Source organism: Squalius cephalus (genome assembly GCF_949319135.1).
Source record: "Squalius cephalus genome assembly, chromosome: 11".
In the NCBI taxonomy this organism is placed as follows: domain Eukaryota; kingdom Metazoa; phylum Chordata; class Actinopteri; order Cypriniformes; family Leuciscidae; genus Squalius; species Squalius cephalus.
In genome coordinates, this window is record NC_137132.1 from 24,985,009 (window position 1) to 25,003,898 (window position 18,890).

General features: G+C 37.9%; 1 protein-coding gene across 2 annotated transcripts; it reads left to right on the forward strand.

The window, feature by feature from the left end:
- Positions 1 to 411: 411 nt before the first annotated feature.
- Positions 412 to 17,984, forward strand: LOC307166565 (uncharacterized protein). 2 transcript variants are annotated; one of them, XM_079885010.1, is made up of 8 exons: positions 412 to 536; positions 9,132 to 9,186; positions 9,619 to 9,660; positions 9,880 to 9,915; positions 10,909 to 10,992; positions 11,112 to 11,177; positions 12,279 to 12,321; positions 17,545 to 17,984. In XM_079885010.1, exons 2-8 carry the CDS (start codon positions 9,141 to 9,143, stop codon positions 17,588 to 17,590), a joined length of 363 nt encoding a protein of 120 aa, XP_079741136.1. In that variant the 5' UTR covers positions 412 to 536; positions 9,132 to 9,140; the 3' UTR covers positions 17,591 to 17,984. The 2 variants fall into 2 exon arrangements, with proteins under 2 accessions (XP_079741136.1, XP_079741137.1); XM_079885011.1 differs by lacking the exon at positions 412 to 536 and adding an exon at positions 2,955 to 3,049.
- Positions 17,985 to 18,890: the final 906 nt, after the last annotated feature.

Here is an 18,890-nt window from a genome sequence, read left to right on the forward strand (position 1 = left end):
GATGTTGAGCAGATGAAAGATCTATAGAAGTAACTCATTGTGATATTCATCATGATATTCAGCACCATGAGGGGGCCAGCCAATCCTAGTTCTTGTCAAACATGTAATTCATACAAAAGTACAACACTCCCGAAACATCAATTCCCATTCATTTGAGATTCATGGAATCTTTCCCCCCAGCATTTACAACTATCCTAAATAAATCATTCATGCGAAAATGCTGACTGCGTGAGGGAGAACCAGAATTTGAACTGATATATGATACAGAAAAGGCCTATCCATAAATGTCAATAACACACTTTGAATGAATCCACTCTTTACAGTCAGTATGGTGTAGGTGAAACTTGTGCAGGTGTCAGGTTTCATGAGGAACGTCAGCCAATGAGACATTCACATCACAGCCCTGTCAAACGCGCACAGGGGTTAAGACAGTCAGGAAGTTCCCATTCTGCCAGGAAGGTTGACAAAGGAGCTCATGTAAGAATAGAGGCAGTCATAAGCGCATGTGAACGATACCTGCAGTGGACTAAAATTTGGTAAGTGGGACTTTTTTTTCTTCACTGATTCTAAAAGCACTGCAGGAGTGGATGACTGCAAGGTTTTCATTTTCTCTTAAATAAAACATTTAGGTTAGCTACCTCAGGAATATGAAAAAGCGGTATATCTTTAATGAAAATTATTCTTTTTCAAATGCACACTTCTATGATATGCAACACAGAGTAGATGGAATAGCAGCAAGCTACAAGACTTATAATTGTTTGACAGCATGTTTATACTGCAGATTCATTTGTAGGATACTTTGCAGAAACCTGCAGGTGCTCAAAACACAGCATAACTCATCACACACCAGGTTATATATTAAAGGGTAATCAGGCGACATGACGGCTCAAAGAAAGACATCTTTGTTCACAACTCTCGGTTAAAATTAGTCAGACGTCACATTGCTGACAGTCATCAATTAAGGCAGTGGCCTCTGTGACTGTAAACAGAACATGTTGCCACATGCGTTCCGTGTCCAAACAGTTGCATCATCAAACATGCAGGTCAGTATCAGCTAACCAGTCTAGTTTTTAACTTGTGTTTTGCATATTGCATGGATTTGGGTGTCAAAGACTAATAAATTATGCATCTATGAAAAACAACAAGAATGGGAACTTATGTCATCTACAAAACAGGAGCACTTGCATCCTCTTTTTCTTTTTTTAAACAAACACATTTTTTTCCTTTTAAATTCTCTGTAGCATAAATAGGGTTTTAGTTTCCACTGAACAGTAATTGTGTTGCAACTCCAAAACTTCAGTGCCTGTGTGTGGTTGGGATGTAAATTGCGGATTGCTCGATTTCAAAGCGAAGCATTGACAATTTCTTGTTTAAAGAGGTCAAGACAATGAAACTGTCAACTTTTAGCACACTTTTTGGATTTCAACACCGGAACATTTTAAAGAAGGTCTGGAGACGCACTGTCAGCTATGGCATCAACACATTTTACACTTTCGTCAACACGTAAAGTGTTCTTTGCCACACGCATCTGCATGCACATTTCAGCAATGCCTAGGCATAACATTTACTAGCAATAGTGTGTTTATTATTAGGATCATTCAATATTATGCATGCAGGAGGAATAAATTCAGGTCAAACTGGGAACAGGAACGGCTCCTGATACTCTGGTCTGTGCTCGGTTTCCAGGCTCGTGATACTCTGGTCTATGCTCGGTTTCCAAACTCTGATGCATGGAACTTATGTTGACTCGTTTTGTCAGTGCATCATCAAAAATGTTTTGAAGCTCTTATGTCACTCCCCCACATAAGACTCACTTTTATCTTCTGCTGTTGCAGATGAAGTGAAACTCTGTGCACGTGAGCTCCAATCTGAAACTAGTGCTGTTCACGCCATGTCGTAATTACCGTAATTTCAAGATGATATCGCCGCATTCAAGCCATGTCATAATTACCGTAAGTAAAGCTCCGTATGCTTTCGAATCACTCTTGCAAATCTGCAGTGGTCAGGTGGTACAGTGGCCACATGGTGCAACATGTTGTTTTCAGAAAATTACGAGTTTACACGTTGTAATTACAAGTTCTACAAGCACATGAAGGCTTTTTACAGTTCAGAATCGGTTCGGTAATTACAACATGGCGTGAACACATCTCAACACGTAACGCACTCAGAGCTGTTCACGTCCTCGGATTGGAAATTATGCGTTTCTATGTCAACATATTAATGCCTAAATTATGTGCAGTGGTCAGGTGGTACAAATAGGAGCTCTCAGAAAATTCCCAGCTTACAAGCTATAATTACGAGCTCTATGAGGATGTGAACACTTTTTACAAGTACTTGTACGTCATGGCGTGAAGGCACCTTAGCTTTGGCGCGCTCCAGTAGCAAAGCTGACCGCTCATTTGGCTCGTTGTTATTTAAAATCGGACAATTAAATTGACTGACATTTAAAGATTTGAAAAGTTTGACATTTCTATTGTTGTTATTATTGTAAACAATACTTTGTTGCAATGGCGCGCTGAAAAATCTTAGCTATATACGCCACAGATTATAATGGAAGTGTTCTGGTTTCGTGGCGTTTCGTACAAAACGGCATTTAGTCTTCACCTGTCTGTCCAAGTGTTCATGGCACACTGCATAATCAAATATTTGCATGATCAAATCCACTTATATCTAAGGATGACATGCGCAAAACGACGAGGGCAACTGTTGCCCGATTAAGTCTCTTCCGTCTTCCATCTTAAAACCTCTGGGATCGCAAGTTTAATCACAGATAATTACTTGACATTTCTAGTTTATTCTAATAAAAAGGTTGAAAACAAACAGCTTTTTTATTATCATTACAGCATAAGTACCAGAGGACATATATGGTGAGCTTCTGAAACAGATGAGAACCACTTGTGTAGACAGTTTTTCTTGCACGTGTAAGATGACACGCATAGCGCAGTTTTTAGGTTTCACGGAATGATTCTGTTGCTCTGACTGTGACCGAGCTCAGCTTCAGTCAGCTCAGCTTCCTGTCCTATTCCGTGCGGCAGGGGCCAAGGAAGTGGTGAGTTTGTAATTAAACTTTGTTTTATTATCAAGACGTTATGCCTGAGAAGAAGCTTTTATAACATGTATAGTAGTTGCGGTGTTACATTGGCTGTTGGATGTTTCACTAGTGATATTTGTATAGTGAAAGCCATATGGTCAATGGCAGTGCAGATACTGAAAATGACAACTAAAAGTGCTCTAGGTGTTTCCTCCTAAGTAATGACAGTTTCTTTCAAAACTTTGTCAGGTTACTTTTTCCAGATCATGGTATATATAAAAAAAAGCTCATTAATATTAAAATTACTACCTTACCATTGTGGTTTTCATACTCATAACCATTAAAAAGTGTGCATTGCGTTACAACTATAATGCTTAAAGGAGATTTCTGTCTCAAAAGCTCATTCTCATGATTCATCCTCAAAATGTGCTAGCTTAGTTTTGTAAAATAAGGCTATCTGCGGTCTAGCAGAGCACAGTGCGGAGAAAAACCTTGTATGCAGACTTGCTTCTCTAGACTTTTTTTCTAAAGTGACCAAACATTTGACTGTTTGCACAGTCATGTTAGCTTTCAGATACTGAAGGAAGATTGTGCAACACGTCTTGATTGCACTAAAGAACGCTCTTTAACCTGTCATATTTGTGAACATCGGTTGAATTTTAAGGGTTTTGAGTTCCGTGTCAACAGGCGCCCTAAATGATGTCACGCTTTAAGAGAATTTCAAAGCGCTACTCGCCAGACCTGTGGTTTCGTTTCACATGCTGAATTTTTCAGCAAATTTCCCTTCTACAGACTCCCCAGTTCCTGAGCCGTCTCGTACTCTTTTGGGGGGTTTTTGTGTGCTTGCGTATCTTGTCAGTCTTTTTTTCACCCAGACCTCCATCAGCAAATTACTGTTTAACGCAAACCTTATGTAATCATAATCATGCACTTATTGCAAGAGCTCCATGTGGTCGGTTGCTGTGGTTAGGTTTGCGTCTGAGGCTGTGTTTTTACGTGCTGCTTTTCTCTGTAACCCTTTGATGAATGTTTGATGTCCCTACTATTGTAGGTCCTGTCTATCATCATTGTTGCTCTTTTGTAACAAGTCAACCGTGTCATGAATAAAGGAATAGTTTGCCTTAAAATAAGTATTCTGCCACCATTTACTCACCCTCACGCCATTTCAACTTTCGTTCCTTTGTGAAATGCAAAAGGAAAGCACTTTGAATATTCTGCTGATCACTCTTTTCCATGCAATGGCTATGAATGAGGACTATAGGATGATGACTTCAGAAAACTTATAGCAGAAGAGTCGTATGGACTACTTTTATGATATTGTAATAGTGCCTTTGAGATTTTTCAGTCCTCATTAAAATAAAATGGAAAACCAGCACAGTCTTCAAAATTTCTGTTTGTGTCCACAGAGAAAAAAATAAAACCAACATTGAGCAACTTAAAGTCCCCTGTAGTCAATAATTGTATCTCTTAAATCTTAAAAGAAAAAAAAAAAAAAAAAATTCTTCTTTGTCTTTGGTTCACTGCAGTTTTAAGGTGAAAATACTCAGTAATGGTGTTGACTTATGCATTTGCACATGGTTTGTCTTAATGTACATTAAAAACACCACATAGACATAAACAATATTAAAAACTTGATTTTCACTACAGGGGGACTTTAAGGGTTGAGTAAATGAGAGGATTTTTATTTGTTTAATGATTCCCTTAAATCTAATGCTAAAACGATCAAACTTCTCATTTACACCTTGTTTTAACTTCTGTTGTTGTTTTGATCTGTGCTTTCATTGAATGTCTTTTCTCATGAACCATTTTAAGAAAGTACCCAAGCAGGAATTCAGCCTTCTGTTTTTCAGCTTCTGCGTTCACACCTGTGAAACATTTGTTTGTGTGTCTTATATAAACTATGGTTTTACCATCCCACAAGTCTTTCATTTTCAGTTCAGGGCTAATTTAAACATTAGACCAAACCATATCTATTAAGTGAATCTCTGTGGCATTTTTGAGGTTTTTGGTTCACACAAGGTGAAAGCACTGAGCAACTGTAGATCAGGAGACGGTTGTCTATGTTTAGAATCATTGATGCCATAATCTAACATGACACATGTGCCACTAAGCCAGATGTAGAACTGTGAAATATAGAAAAAAAGACAAGAAGAACAAGTACTCACACTTTGTGAACTGGCATAATAAAGCAACAATATGTTCAGTTAAAAATAATTTGATTTAGACAGCTAATGACTGAAAATAGATAAATAAATCAGCCTCTTACACAGCATAACCATTATACTTTAGCTTTAGTCATTTTTTGTCCTACTCACCCATATCAGTCATAAACTCTTATTGTCAAGTCTGGTTAGAACGCTGTGTACTATACTCTTATAGAATTTGTGCCAATGCAATTATGACATTATAAATGTTCTTACTGATTTAACTGGAAGTTGTTAATGAGTCTGGTCTAGGTATGTATGAGACATAGATTACTGTTTGTTACTCACACTAAGACAAAAGATCAGACAAAATGAATTTCCATAAGATTTGCGCAAGGCGATTTCTTAGTCACTATTTGCTCCTGTTCCTGATTATTTTTGTGCTGCACAGAATAATTTTCATATCTTCTTTTTTTTCGACTGTTCCCTAATCTGGCTAAAGTCTATATGAAATCAGCTGACCCTATTAACCACCTTAATACATGTCCCTTCTCCTTTTGAGCATGTTATTCCGCCAAAAAGTCTAGCTTCACAGTCTATAATCAGAAATTTGTAGTCATTTGTAGACTGATTTCCCATTGCTTTCAACATTGACACACCACCATCAGCTCAACCTGTTTGTGTGAACAATGGAAGATGCAGAAATCACACATTGTAGGATGAGGCAAAAATAATAATAATCCTGTTATACTCTGCTGTTGTTGATTTACGATTTTATGAGGTATGAACGAGGTTTTTCATTGGTGGCTTTGCTGCAGGCTCATGTCGGGCCTCTTTCACAGGGCTACGTGTATTAATGATAGAGCACAAATTAGGTGGAGGCAAAACAAGTGCAAAAACTGGAGAATAGACCAAATTCAATTTGAATTCAAATACACACAAATATATTAGTCAATTGTTCAGCAACGCAAGCTTCAGGAGGACTGTCAACTCGCAGGCGTTGGACTGCACTGATAAATATTTTCAAATTGGTTCAGCTTATTATTTCTCCGAGGCAGCAGGGCGCACCAAATTGGAATTTAGGGAGGGGGCCTGAGGGGGTTTCAGACGGCTGTAGGTTACTGTTGATGGGAGATTTGCTGTCACATTTTTACAAGCTTGGATTTTGCTTGCTCCGACAACCAGTCCCACATCTTCTGATTAACAGCTTAATTGAGAGAATCTCTCTTGCCGTGACGACCTGAATTGAGCGTGGAAATTCCAAATTACGAGACGAGTTAAGCCACCGCAATCATTCTCTCTTCACGGAGCCAGCCTGTTTTTCTTTCTGGCTGCTGCACAGATACTGCAGTCCCTTAAGGACGAGTTTGCCAAGACAGCCTATCATTAAGACAGACATACTGGTATCACTACCACGATACTTCTTTAATTTTCACTTATTAATAGTTTTGGACACATTTAAGACATGTAAGCCACAGTTGAAGACATGACAGTGTAATTAGGACAAAGTGTTCCAGGCTGGTTTCAGCTGCTGTTACCATTATATGATAATTTGCTAATTAGACTATCAAATATAGCTTTGTTAGGGTCAAAGCAAACTCTCCGCTCAGCATAGTTCTAAGTGTTCACGGGTTGCTGTACAAACAAAGCTCATTTTTCAGTATTTTGCATTTATTGACAAGTTCACACATGCCACCAAAACACAACTTATCTCTGTTGGGCAGTAAAGGCCCTGATACTTCAAGTGAAATCTAAGAATTAACTGGTGTGCCAAAACGAAGTTTGTTTAGAGTTTGTTCAGATAACTGCTTGCCAAAGCAAACTATCTGGCATTTTTGTTTTGTGTTTGTTTCATTATTGAGAGGAAAGTCCACAGTACATATTTATATATTCATCTAAATGCCGCTCTCAGCAGTGTAATGTACAGTATGTATGTTGGGATATTCGCTATATACAGTACCACTGAAATGGAATGTCAAACTTCTTTTTACCCAGCCTTGCCAAGTCCGCGGTTTTCCCGTGGAATTGGGCTACTTTTATACTGTTGCCGCGGGTTGTTTTTGTAATCCGCGGGTTGAAGTGATTTCTGTCCCTCCATTGACTGTCCATGCACTTTGTTGCTTCAAAAAGTTAATACAATTTTCTGATGAGACTCAATCGCTTTATATGATGAACAGGTTTCTTTTAGACTTTTATTCATATATAAACATTTATCAACGGCCACGTCAGATATGGTAAACGGAAGCTCAAGCATGATTGCTTGATGTATGAGAACCAATGAGGTTCATTCTGGTGTTACGCAGCAAGTTTGAGCTTCAGCAAGAACCAATGAGGTTGAATTGTTGCGTTAAATTGCAATTCTTTTTAAAATATACACAGCTTGTAAATGAAATGACTAGGTAGGTCATGGAATAAAGTTTTTATATTGTTCATTCATTCAAAATCACTTACTCTTTTTGTGTCAGCAAAAAATATGACTTTGATTAAATTATAAGTTATAGGCCTATTGTTTTTAAAATATATAGTTACAAGCTTTGCACAGCTAGGGAAACCGTACAAAGGGGACGACCAGTTGGGGTGGTAGAATGTGAATGGAGAAAGCAGGTGTATAGAGTCCTGTTGTCACTTCCCTGCATGGAGATCCCAGTTATTGTCAAAGCAGCAGGAAGTGGAAGCCCAACACAATGGGCACCAATAACAATATCTGGATGAAGAGTAGAGGCTTGTGAGATTGATATGCTGGCCACAGAAGGGGAATTTGGACCTTGGGTACTATAGCACTTATTTGATTGTATGTATATATTTAACCATTTTAAATAGAACTCAGGAAAAGGTCATTCCCGGGCTGGTTCCCATTTCCTAGTCCATAAGTGGGAACCAAAATAAATAGGTGTAATTGTTAAGAGGAACAGCCAGCGGAAGCTGCACTTGGCCAGCTGTGTGTGTTAAACATCTGCCTAGATTAAATCATCAGGCCGTTCTGGGAAAGGTACCATGTGGAAGTAAAGTCTTGAAAACATAATTGGCTGCGTTACTCCTTCTGTACATGTCTATTTGTGTTTTAGTTTTATTGATTAAAGTCATTTGGCAGCTTGTCAGATGATTTCACAATGAAGGCTGTTAAATGATAAAGGTGTGAGACAGGTTCATAAACCACATGCAAGATGAAATGAATTACTTCTTACTGTTACAGGAAAAGAGGGGGCAAATTTCTTTACTTTTCTATTAAAATGTCTCAACTTCTGCTTGCCTCCAATTTAAGTTTAAGACTCCGTGAATTTTGTGTAGTTGTTCCGGTGAGACTTCACAAGATCATAAGTATTTTTTAGCTCTAGTGTTTAGCCATTTTGATCTCTTCATTTGTGTTGTTGGTCTGTTGCAATATTTCTTAGACTCCATGAATGGTCAATACAATTTAGTTTGTTGGGTCTACTAGGTTTTCTTCCTTGAAAATTCAAAAAACTTTTTTTCTTTATATTATTATTATAATATTTTTTTTACATGTTTTGAAATTTTTGCAGCACCTCTCTTCCCAGTCTGTCGGTTACACTCTGTTTAGTTGTGTTGACTGTACTTCACAAGTGCACACCAGACCACAAAGTTGACAAATCATGAAGCATGAGTCAGTCCTCAGTAAATTCCGGATTGGATAAAGCCGACAGACTAACTTCTGGTGAATTTGTACTGTTTAGTCTGGTTATTTAGTCAGTTTCACACAGGACTCATTATATTCCTAGTTGCTTATTAACACTGACATATTTTCAACTATGGCATGCCATGGTGTAATAGATTACTGTGTATCTGTTTGAGATTAGAGAACGTGTTTCTATGTGAATTTATCTAGGTTAAACATACAGTAGGCTAGGTTCACATGGGTTGACTGTGTATCAACGTTTTTGAGAAATGTAGATGTAGTGTTCTAATGTGTAGATTAATTCCTTTCTTTCTTTTCCTAGAACAAGAAGATGCTGCGTTTACTCTTTATTCTGTTTTTGATTCTTCAAGGTTCAGGTAAGTTCATTTTACCTACGCTTACATTATTCTGTCCTTCTTTGATAAAAAAACTCTGTCCTATATTCAGATGTTTATTTTTGGTCTCAATCCATCTTTTAGTTCTCATGTCTGTCTAAAGTATCTGTATCAGTGACAGGCTTGTGAACCAATCCCCCAGTTACTCGCCATTTAGCAGGCACTTTTCATCCAAAATGCCTTGAACAACTTTTTTTTTTTTTTTTTTACAGCCACTTAGATGTAAACAAATGAAAAGTATGTGACAAATGAAATGCTATATGTTAAAATAGTCATTTCACAATGGAGCTGTTTCACCTTCACTATCTGGCAGTGGAATAACCTCTGAAGACACTTGACAGTTGTGACCTTTATAATAATTGGTTATAGGTTCATGTGAGCGCTAACCTCTTATTTATGTATTCGAATGAACAGCAGCAACAGAAGACACAGAAGGGAATTCTTCAGGAGATGAAGGTATGACCTCTCATATTTTCTGACAATTCTGACAATTAAGTACACTTTCTTGAAATATATTTCACAAAGCTAAAAAAACAGGCTTTTTTTCAATGCAAAATAATATATTTTTTTTTCTTATTTTGGAGGATGAACCATGACATCCATATAGTTTGGTAAATACCCATCACAGTTTTATTTTTAATGCATTTTTCTATATTCTTCATCTCATTTACCCAGGTGACGATGAGGATGGTGATGGGAATAGACAGGAAGGTGGGTATTCATCTCCAGTCGCACATGTAACATGAAGACAAGTTGTTACTGTACGACGTGACCAGCTCATCCGCCACATTAATTCTTGAAAGCAATCAATTAGCGTGTCCCAGCAGAGCGCCGCTGATAGCCCCGGCTCCATCCGCACCCCTGCCCGTCCCCTTAATGGACGTTGGCAGTCTCATTCAGCTCTCCTGTGCGAGGAGCTGTCCGTCTTCATCAGCAGAATGATTGCTCTCTGATAGAATTACTGAGCTGTTAAAGCAAGCCCTGCTCACCAGCTCTGACCAGAGGCAGATGGGAGGGGTGGGAGGTGATATGGAGGGATCCACGGTCAGAATTGTGATTCATGCCCCAGCTAATTTCCTAGAAAAGACAAAAGAAATGTCAGTGATTAACAAGAAGAATTGGCTCAGAGATGTGGCCTAGATACATCGAGCTGTGCTGCTCATATGGGTGCAAATCTGGCATTCGTTTTATCTCACCACTAATAAAACTGTTTTAAGAATGTCCCTACTACACTGTAAAGATCAATAAAATGACAACATGCGTTTTTACATTGCTTTAACTCATCAAAATAAGTTACGCAATTTTCAAAATTATTTACTTAATAATTTAAGTTGAAATGACTTAAACATCCAAGCTGATTGTACTTAAAAATGTAAGGCAGCAACTTTTTCTTTTTTCACAGTGTATGTGGCAGATATCACTTTGAAAAGCCATAAACTCTGTAAACAGAAAAAAATAAAGAAAAGAATGTGGCTGACTAATGACAGATGATGAAATGTTTAAAAAACAATCATATTTTTTAGCACTTCCATTTAGTGCCACTAGAGGCAACATTCACAGCAGCTTTAATAAAAAGCTTCAAAAAGCTGTAACAGGTCCCTGTTTGAACACATTCATTAGTAACATAAAAAATTGTGTTACCATTGTTGATGTGATAATAGTTAAACCATGAATATCATCCTTGTGTTTGAATTTATTTTTCAGTGATGAATGGGCGTCAACCTGTTAAATCAGAAGGCCCTGAAGAAAGTCCTGGATTAGATAAATCCACAGGAGACGAAACTGCAGGTTGAAAAAAAAACATCAAATTCTTCTATATATGGATTAATTCATATTTCAGACTTGCGTCAATGAATATGTGCACAAATGTAATGTACATCCTCCTTGTTTTTATTGTTAATTTGTAGGTGGAACCTTGGTAATCATCATAGCTGCCGTTAGCATCACAGTTCTGGCCATTGGGGCTATTGTAGGTAGGTCGGGTCTGTTAAAACAGTCATGCATGTGTGTAAAAATCTTCAAACAATTTCATGATATAGTTCAACATGAATTTTACATGAAATATCTGAGCTGTTTGTTTCTTGTTGTTGTATGAGCTGTACTTCCTTTCCAGCAAATGGCAGCTTGATCTCATTAGTATTCATAGGTATTTGTATAACATTTACATGTTGAGTTTGGATGTACACCGAAATGTACAATATGGACATAATGACAGGTCATATAAAGTAAAAGTATTTGGGGTTAGGGTCATAAAAATATTAATGTTTTATTTATTTTCAAAAAATAAATTGCATAGGCCTAGTATATTTTACTATTATGTATATATTTTAAAACCCCTAAACTCACCTATTCTGTAAACCTTCTTATTAACAATATAAAACACATAATATACAGATTTGAACATATTTAATTAATGCCATTAAATTAATGTTTTTTAATCAAAATGCAAATGGCAATATAAAAACATGTATACTGTTTACATGTATACAGTATACTGTTATATAGATATTTTTTAGTGATGAAATGAATTAATGTCATTCAATTTAATACATTTAAATCAACCTATTAATTAATTGAATTTCATATTTTGTATGTTGTAGTTCATGTGTAAAAATGCAGTTTTAGATGCTGTCAATTCGATAGCAAAGTACATTTCAGTGCCTATGCAAATGTATGAAAACTTGTACTATAAATACACTTTCATACGATACCTGCAACTAATGAGATCACGTTGCAAATGCAAGCCCAGGAATACTTCCTTTTAATTATAGTTATACATTTTATGGGATACATGCTGTAAATGAATATCTAAAGTATAGCCCTATTGTCAAAAGTAATTTAACATGGGCGTGTTCTTTACAGGCTCACTGAATCTAAATCTGTATGCCAAATTCTTGTCAAGCCAAACTCTAGTGATGTGTGCTGGATGTCCTGGTTTATTTGACCGAAAAAAGCAACACAATTTCCATACAGTAGGCGTTCTGTGAGGTCGTTCGGTTCGGAGACTTATGATGTAACAATGCCAGGCCCTGTAATGCACAAACTAAACTAAAATTATTTTTTTATCTTTACAGCTATTGTCCTCTTCAGACGCTACTTGCAAAACCGAGAACAGGGGTAAGACTGATTTAGTTTTGCTTGAAAGCAATTTTCGAATGACCTGTACGTCAGACAAACATATATTGAAGAAATGTTATTAAAAACTCATGCTGGGTTGAATATAGCAAAATCCATTTGACAGAAATGTGTGTGTACACCCCACAAACTATCACCCGCATATGCAGTGTGGATTTGTGCATGCCTTTGTGTGTAGAGGTTTGGAAATATCTGCTTCACCTCACTAATAATTTGGAAAATATTGAAGCTGAAGCTACGTATTTGCACTGCTATTGCTTGTTTATTAGTTGCTCTGCATGGTCCCTTATTACTGGTTCTAAGAAGGATTTGGCAGCACTTACTGGAAAATGGGTGGGGAAAAAAATGATTTCTCACCTTTAGCTTACTACTCACTTTATCTTGAGTGACACTTCAGTGCTTATATTTACAAGGTGGCTTTAGTGCTCCACCCCGTCAACTTTTGGGGTGGTCCAACCAGTCTGATGGGTAACAGATCTCTGAATCCCTGGTAACCCACTAAACACATGACGACAGCAGAATGCGAGACAATAGAGGGCCGCATGCAGGAGGGATAGGCCACCATTTGCAGCGGGTTGGTACATGTGCATTGATGACTCTACTTTCCAGCCATCTGTCAAACGCTCCTCAAGCCCTGAGCTGTTAGAAACAAGTCCCTGAAACAAAAAGAAAAAAGGACAGAAAACAAGCCAGGTGTTGACTAACATGAACAAGACATGACCTGCTAAACTCTGTGAATATGTCATGGCCACATTTGCAAATGATAAGTTGGATTTAAAAAAAATAAGAAAACCGACTTTTTCCATTTCTGTTTGTCATGATGTTATCAGACAAAAACAGTCAGGGACAAAAGTGCTCAAACCAGTTTCTTAGAGAGAGAGAGAGAGAGCGAGAAGGAAGAAAAGGGTGTTTCAATTTGTTGCATTTTGAATTATTATTGTTTTTTGTGCAAACACAGCCACACTTCCATACCGCAGTATAACAAATTACATGCCATTTATCTGTAGCCTACATTGCATGTATAGTGACCCCCTCATAATGATTAATTTTTTGGTTAAGGTTCAGGCCATTTTAAAGTCTCTACTTTTTATACACTGCTTCTGAAGTAAGCATTCAGTCCACTGTGCTTTTAAAGAAACAGTTCACCCAGAAATGAAAATTCTGTCATCATTTACTCACCCTTATGTTTACAAAAATGAAGATTAGTTTTCTTTGGTGCTTGCATTCAATTATCATCAGTCTGAATGATTCTTTCACAAACTGGACTCATCCGATTCTTGGGTTCAACTCACTGACTCAATGGATTTTTGTCACAGAGGTTAACAGCTTTGGCCCTGTCCCAACTAGCACACTCCATGTGCACTTGCCATCTTGTAGACTCACAACGGTGTCTGTTAAGTCCACAAGGCTGCATCCGAACTCGCATACTTCCCTACTATATCGTAGGCGAAAAACAGTGTGACAAAAGAAGTATGTCCGAATTCATAAAAGTGTAGGCAAAATGTACCTGGATGACCTACTTCTTCCAGCGAGATTCTGAAGTCCACATTCGATAGACACTTTACTGTCCCATGAGGCCACGGGAGAGGATTTGAGAATGGAGGTGACGCGACCTAACTGACGCTGGTAGGTCACATGATGACAACATGGTGGATGTAGTACGTCTGGATTACTCTATACTATATAGAATGTACTTTTTAGCGGCCGTAAAGTAATTACTTATTCAAAATAAGGACCTGCTCAAGAGAGTATGCAATTTCAGACGCCGCCTACAAACCCGTAGGGTCTTCAAGCCTGCTCCTGGGAACCCACTGTCCAGCAAAGTTGATTTCCAGCCTGTTTCAGCACACCTGCATGTGCATGTTCAAGTGATCCTGAAAAGCTTGATTAGCCACTTCAGGTGTGTTTGATTAGGGTTGGAGCTAAACTCTGCAGGACAATGTGTTCTCAGGAGCAGGGTTGAAGACCTCTACCATATGGTGTCCCCTTTTCATTTTAGTTTTCTTTGCGGCCGATATGCGCCCTTGATTTGCACTTTTGCCGAGCCCGCAAGCCCACAAGCTCCACAGCAGACTTCTATCAAGCAGTCAAAGCGGCATTACGCCATACCATGAAAGAGTGGATTTGGAGGAAGATCACGAGGGCTCAAGACCCGGATATACATCATTATCCACGTTCCGCTTCGTCTTGCAAACAGTTGAGTGCGCCAGCCTTTCAAAGTGTATTTCTTTGGCTGTGAGCGTGGAAAGATGCGTTCTGCACGTGAGCACAGTGGATTTTGTTTTTAAGCGCTCAAGTCACTCATACATGTGCTGTTGTACACACGGACCCTCCTGAAGACGAAAATTACATCACACAGACAGTTACCGGACCGCAGATGGCCGAAGTATACTTTGTGCTTTAGGGTTCCATTTAGGACAAGGCCTTTCAGTAAATAATGACTTAAATTACAGTTTGTTTCTTATGACCTTCGAAGACTGTGTACAAATATGCCTAATTCCATGATATATAGTATGCGAAAACAGTACATCAAGAAAGTACACTCTTAGAAGAAAAGGTTCTATATAGAACCTTAAAGGGTTCTGGTCAGGTGCTTCATTTATAGAACCTTTTAGGCTTTCCCATTTTGGGATCATTTTATGGATTTCGTTTTAATTGATTTTGAATTCAATCCAAATGAGGTTCCTACTAGACAGTATGCAAGTATGAGTCACATGGACTACTTTTATGATGATATTTTAGTGCCTTTGCATCCTTTTTGAAGCTTAAAAGCTTCATATTCAGTCCATATTCGATTTAATTGCAATAAAAAGTCAAACAGGTTTGGAACAACATCAAGGTGCGTAAATGATAACACAAATTGTATTTTGTGGGCGAACTATCCCTTAAAGGTGACGAAATCAGTTAGGTGATTAAAAGTTAAAACTGTTTTTTTTTAGATTGTTTTGCAAAGTAGAGAAAAGGAAAGAACTGCATTTTTCTCTCTCTCTCTTTCTCTCACGTCCTGTCCCCCACTTTGTGGCCTTTCGCTGTCGTCCTGGTAGGTTGCGTAACTGAACTTGGCTGCTATGCTTACCTGTTTTGCAAAGTAATCAGTTTCAGTGAGTTGCTGAGTATGGTGATATGTGAGAGAAGGCTGGGAGGGAGCGGAGTTTGTCTGACACCTGCCTCCCAACAGCAAGCTTAAAGATCCTCTGTTTTCTCTCTTTCTCTCTCACCCGCTCTTACTCTCTCTTTCTTTATTGAGGTTAAATTCTTCTGCGGGATTACAGGTTACCTCAGGGGAATGCAGTTAGCTGAGCCATGGCTTCTTCTTTTTTTCGGTGTTGAGTGATAGGGTGGCTGAAAGGGGCTTAATCACACAGCAACCACAGGCTCTGTGGATCAACACTGAACCTTTCTGAGCATGTTCACAGAAAGCACACTCAATAAAAAAACGATAAAAGCCCCCCGAAATGCCTTGCGGGGCAAAAAATCCTGCCACAGAGTTCATAAAGCCAGGCAAACTGTGAACGAATTCATCACTGAGGTAAATTAAACAGCATTTACCCGAGGAGAGCAAGCGTACGTACATGTGTTTGAACAGTATGAATGTGTCACAAAGAGCTCCATTCATCCTTCTCCTGAACTATAAGCTGAATGTGTCTCTATTCAAAACAAAAGTCAGGGTTAAGCTCCTCTCACATATATGTGTATGTATTGCCTTGAATAAAATGTGACCCATAGCTGACCCTATTCTTTACAGATATCAGCCTGGCTGTGTAAATGAATCCAATCATTGTCGGTGCTACTGCAATGCTTTCTTTCTTAACACATTGAATAGGTCTTGGAGATGTTTAGCTTGGTGTGTCTGAACCATGTTTAAATGGGCCACATAAACAGGAATCACTTGTTTAAAATCTTTTGAGATAACATTTAAACTTCATTTGCGTTCAAAAAGACTAGATTTTGATGTTTGCATATGGATTCTGTATTATGATTGCTTTTGCCACACAAAACAGACTATATGTCATTTGTGGTGCTATATGGGAGTGGGCGGAGCTAAAGAGTTGTTTTGGCACAATAGAGCACTGCAGTGATCATTTTTAATATTTTTAAAAAATGTAATACACATTTATAATGCCATATTGTGTTATATTACACCTAAGGCTCCTGCGTGATTTGACATCTTTCTCTCTTCCGACCAACGTAATAAATCTCTCTATGTTTATTTCACTCTTTTGGAAAGTCGTGGAAACGCTATTGCAGTTTGCACATTTCTTTTGCTATCAGAGCAAATGCAAATACAAAAATGATATCTGCTGTCGTCTGCCGTTCACTGCTATAGAAGTTTACCCAACTATGACGATTTCCGCTTTTGGGAAACCCGGAAATGTGGAGAGGGTCCATAGGATTTTTCAATTGGTTATTGGATTATTGCAGAAAAGAAGCTCTGCGACCAACAAAAGTTAATGATTTTTACACGTTTCGTCCATCATAATAATCTTCACAAATTAACACAACTTTAGTGAATTTTGAAGCCTAAATTCAACCAGCAGAAGGGAAAAGCTAAACGTAGAATATACACAGATGGACTATCAGTAGTAAACTATCAGTACTATCAGTGTTGTTGTAAACTAGTACTCAGTTGTGTACTCAGTTTACAACTGTTACATTTAAAGTTGACTTAAAAGTATTATTTTATATACTAAAAAGTAGTTTTTAAATAGTACACCTAAGTAGTACATTGATATACTTACTACATAAAGTATGGTTAAAAATATACTTGAACTTGAACTGTACTTAATGAACTTGTACTTATTTTGTGTAAGGGATAATATATTCTGTCATCATTTACCCATTAGACTTGAAACAGAAATGAATATTTTTTTTCATGAAGACGTTTCTGCACTGAAAGGCCAGATAACCAATCCCATTCAGAATACCTTTTTATTTTGTACTATTTACAGTCAGCGAAAGTATCAAATTTACCTATAAAAAGTGAATAATATTTGACTAATCTCATGACATGCCCCATTAAGAAATAAACGCCTCTTTTATTAAGCTTTTATCCAGTGTGTGTCATTTTAAAAATGTCAATCAATTTCATTATGTGTTTTAATATAGAAAAAACTGTTCAGGGGAAAGGTATAAAAGAGCTCGAGCAAGATTTAATCAATGTCTCCATAGTGATCTGACTGTTCTCATCTCTGTGTGTTTCTCTAGGGTCTACTCTGTGCCAGTAGAGCAAGGACAGAAAGCTGCCGTCTAAACGTCAGGGCCTTTTCATTTCCTCTCTCCACTGGATCCTTTCAGGGACGTGCCGCAAGTGTGTGATTTCTCATCCAAACGTATATATATCTATAGCGGAATCTATTACGTCAGTAGACGAGAGTGTGTTGCAATCAAGAATTTTCTATGAATCGTTTTTAACTGCACAATGTCTAACGTTCATGCACATATGCCATATGTTGCACTCACAGAGAAAGTCCTTTGACTGTGTAATACAGCTCATTGGACCTTTTCCCTCTCCACCTGCAATATATTTTTTTTATTTAAACCAAGTTCAGAACCTTTCTTAAAGGTGAAGTGTGTAATATTTTTCAATCTTTAAATACTTTCTTCTAAAAACTAACCCATTCATAGTTGTTTTCCACACACAGTGTGGCTGTTTATTTGAACACCCTGACACAACAACATTGGGCTAAACCAATGGCGTGAGTTTGGGGCAGGACTAGCCAATGGTAGACAAGCTGCAGCTTTAAGCAAACATTCTCCCGTTTTTCTTTCCAGTACCCTGATGTTAGCCGTCCACAGTGCGCTAAAGTGATAAAGCTGGTCTCCGTCTCTCTCATTATTTGACAAAATAGAGAAAGAAGCAGAGAGAAATGCGAGTGGAAAAGTGGCTCTGAACACCCACTTGTCAACCGCTTTAAATTATGTTGTTTTCTTTTTTCTTTCTTTCTTTCACGGCGGACAACTCTTCTAAAGCACTGCAGATTTTAAATAGCTCTGGGATGCTGGGTAGCAGATTAATGTCTCATCCTGTTAGCTTTAATGGGGATGGAGGCAATCCGATGGGTGGACGAATAAGGATACGGAAAGAGACAGCCATCGTACAATGGGCGTCCAAAAGTCTAGTGAAATGCATAACAATATGAGTGAAAAGTAAATTAGTGCACCAAAAAAAGTGCTGAAGTATGTTTTCAGGTTTAAATTAGATTTTGAATCCCAGATCTATTTGGACCCTACCGTATCTAAAGCGTCATCGATTTAAACTAAGACACTATAGCGAGATACTTACTTTTATCTTCCTCTTTCTGTCTCTCTCACTATTCTTTTTTCCTTCCATTTTTTAGATTAAAATAGAAATCAATCAAAGCCCTTTTAATCTGAGTCTGAAGAGTGTCTCGGCTCTTTATTGTGAATTTACACAAAGACGGCAGGCTAGCAAACACTCTAAGGCTGTCTGTTGAGACGAGAACGTTTTTCTGCGCTTTCTTACTGTCTCGTTAAATGGTTAGTTCACCCAAAAATGTATGTATGACATTTTTCGACATGTTATTCTGTCG

What these genes read in the sequence shown, in the direction of transcription:
- LOC307166565 (XM_079885010.1), top strand. Translation starts at nt 9,141, where the DNA reads ATGCTGCGTTTACTCTTTATTCTGTTTTTGATTCTTCAAGGTTCAG. An exon ending in GGCCATTGGGGCTATTGTAG is followed by an intron (nt 11,178 to 12,278) that starts GTAGGTCGGGTC and finishes TTATCTTTACAG; the next exon opens with CTATTGTCCTCTTCAGACGC. An exon ending in TTGCAAAACCGAGAACAGGG is followed by an intron (nt 12,322 to 17,544) that starts GTAAGACTGATT and finishes GTGTTTCTCTAG; the next exon opens with GGTCTACTCTGTGCCAGTAG.